Here is a 2,374-nt window from a genome sequence, read left to right on the forward strand (position 1 = left end):
AAAAAAAAAAAAAAAAAAAAAAAAGAGTTCATTTCCCGGCTCCACATCAGGTGGCTCACAACCACCTGTAACTCTAGCTCCAGGGGATCTGCACTCACATGCATATGCCTGTACACAGACATACCCATACACATAATTGAAAATACTTTTAAATTGAGAACTAAGAAAATCTTCAAGAGGCGATCAGTCCCACTGCAGGGTACATCCTCCTCCTGGACAACTGCCCTCCCTTTGGGTAAGAGGAGCTGTGTCTATGCTTTTCAGATGTTCAAATGTACAAACATTTAAAAGATATTTTGACCACTACTACTTCTTTAAAGACAAAAATATGGCCACGTGTGGCACACACTTTTAATCCCTGTGCTCAAGAGCTACGAAACAGTTAAGTGGTCTGTGCCCCCAAGCCCCTAACAGCAGTCAGTTGACCTCTAAAAGGGGGAGGATGGGCCATGCAACTCTTTGCTTCTCTGGACATTTTTTCTTTTGAAACTCAGAGCTAAAAATAGCTGGACTGAGGGCTTCATTTATGTGAATTAACCTCTTTGTCTGGTCAGATCTCATTCAGATCAGCTTAATATCTTTCACGTCCAATTAGGTTTTTTTGGCTGCAAAAATTAAAGAGGATATTCTGTCTACCCCTCAAACTCCCTGTGTATGTTCTTGGGGTCTGGAATCAAGGGTTAATGACCTACAAGCCTCAGGTAGCTGAGAAACTGCAGGCAGTTAGAAGCCAGGAAGCTCCTGGCGAGGTTAACATACCAACCTTTGCTGGTATTTACAATCGTGAGACCGAGAGGGAGCAGATCTGCAGATGGAATCTTCTACCCTGAAAGTTCCCTTTTCTGCCTTGTAAAACCTCTGAGCGCCCAGCCTCCACTCCCATGGCGATTTAACGACAGTATTCTCCGTTACTGCTTTGCTCAATCCTGATCTAACAGTGGTGATCTCACCACTGATCCTGATCTCACCTGGTGAGAAACCAAACCAGGTGGGAGGTCTCAGGGCCAGATGAACTCACCTCTCATGCTCTTCCTGGCCCTTGTCAGGCTCTCGGTCATGGTTGGTCAGGGCTGAGAGGCGCTCTGTGTCCACTGGCTTGGGCCACGGCGGTGGGGTAGGAAAGGAAGGTGGCACCCGGTGCAGCCGGTTCCAGGCATCATGGGGGCTGGGCAGGCCAAGCAAAGCTGTGCCCTCCTTGGGGGCAAAGATGCTGCTCCCTGGTGCTAAAGTGGGAGATGAAGACAGAGGGCCAGGCTTGTGAGCTGGGCAAGATGCCCTTTAGAGGGAGGTCAGGGTGCAGGACAGACAAGAGGGTGAAGGGCGACAGAATGGATGTGGCCAGTCACTTACTCAGTGCATGGCTGCCCAGACCTCCAAACGCATGGTTGCTCAGGCTCCCCAGGCCTCCGAAAGTACTGGATCTGCTGAAAGGGTCTGCAGGGGATGAGGAGAGGGAGAGAAGGGGTGAGAAATCTACAAGTCTTCCACCCTGCCTCCAAACTGACAGAGTGGCCCAGAACCTTGTAGTCTGGGCAGGTGCCACCCATACTGGTCTGAAAGGTTATGGGACCCTCTTGCCCATGGAAGATGCCACCCAGGCTTCCAGGTCACCTACCTGTCAGGTGACCAGTGGGCAGGAAGCTGCCATGATGAGCTGAGGGTCCAAATGGGTTGGCGGTTGGATGGGTGGCACCTGGGTGGACAGTAACCAAGTTGACAGAGCTACCAGACCTGGGACCTCCTGCCTCTAGAGGTGGGTCACAGGTGGGACACCCGTTTACTTTGGAAGCCTCTGTCTCCCATTCTTTCACGTCTACATCACTGTGCAGGTATACAGTTAGATCATGAGGTTGGTACTCAGATCTGGAGGCTCCTGGGGGTCCCAGAGTGGGCAGGGGCAATGGTCCTGACTGTAGCAGAGCTCACACAGAGAAAGAAGCCAAAGATGTGGGCAAAAATGGAGGAGGTCCAAGGAAGTGACCCATAATGGTACTTATTCCCAAGATAGTGGGTTTAAAACTGGAGCTAAAAATGATCCTGATTACCCAAGGGAGGCAGGTAGTCTTAGGTCCACAGCCTTCTGTGGAGACCCTGAACACCGGGTCAGCTTGGTACCTGACTTGGCATCTCCAACAACCAAACCCTGGGTCTCCCAGAACCAAGTGTGGAGAGCAGTGTGGGGACTGCTGAAGGGGGTGACAAGGAAGACCAGTGCTGGAACCTGTCAAGAGCCCATTCTGCATGGGGCTGCGCTGTGTGTGGGGGTGGGGAGTGGGTGGGAAGGCTGTAGGTGGGGGACAGGTGGGGAGCAGGTGGGAGGGCAGCAGGTGGCAGGGAACAGGTGGAAGAGCAGCAGGTGAGGGGCAGCAGGTGG

The 2,374-nt window shown here is 51.9% G+C and overlaps 1 protein-coding gene across 8 annotated transcripts in view; it reads right to left on the reverse strand.

Annotated features, from left to right (window-relative positions):
* Fbrsl1 (fibrosin like 1) overlaps positions 1-2,374 on the reverse strand; it is an 84,369-nt gene that overhangs the window by 8,233 nt on the left and 73,762 nt on the right. For all 8 annotated transcript variants that reach the window (XM_021186670.2, XM_021186671.2, XM_029533493.1 and 5 more), the window contains 3 exons: positions 1,616-1,693; positions 1,351-1,434; positions 1,019-1,223 (listed from right to left, as the gene is read on the reverse strand). In XM_021186670.2, the coding sequence (XP_021042329.1) occupies positions 1,019-1,223; positions 1,351-1,434; positions 1,616-1,693 (367 nt within the window). The remainder of the gene's footprint in view (positions 1-1,018; positions 1,224-1,350; positions 1,435-1,615; positions 1,694-2,374) is intronic.

The sequence above is a fragment of the Mus pahari genome, chromosome 23 (assembly GCF_900095145.1).
Source record: "Mus pahari chromosome 23, PAHARI_EIJ_v1.1, whole genome shotgun sequence".
Lineage (NCBI taxonomy): Eukaryota > Metazoa > Chordata > Mammalia > Rodentia > Muridae > Mus > Mus pahari.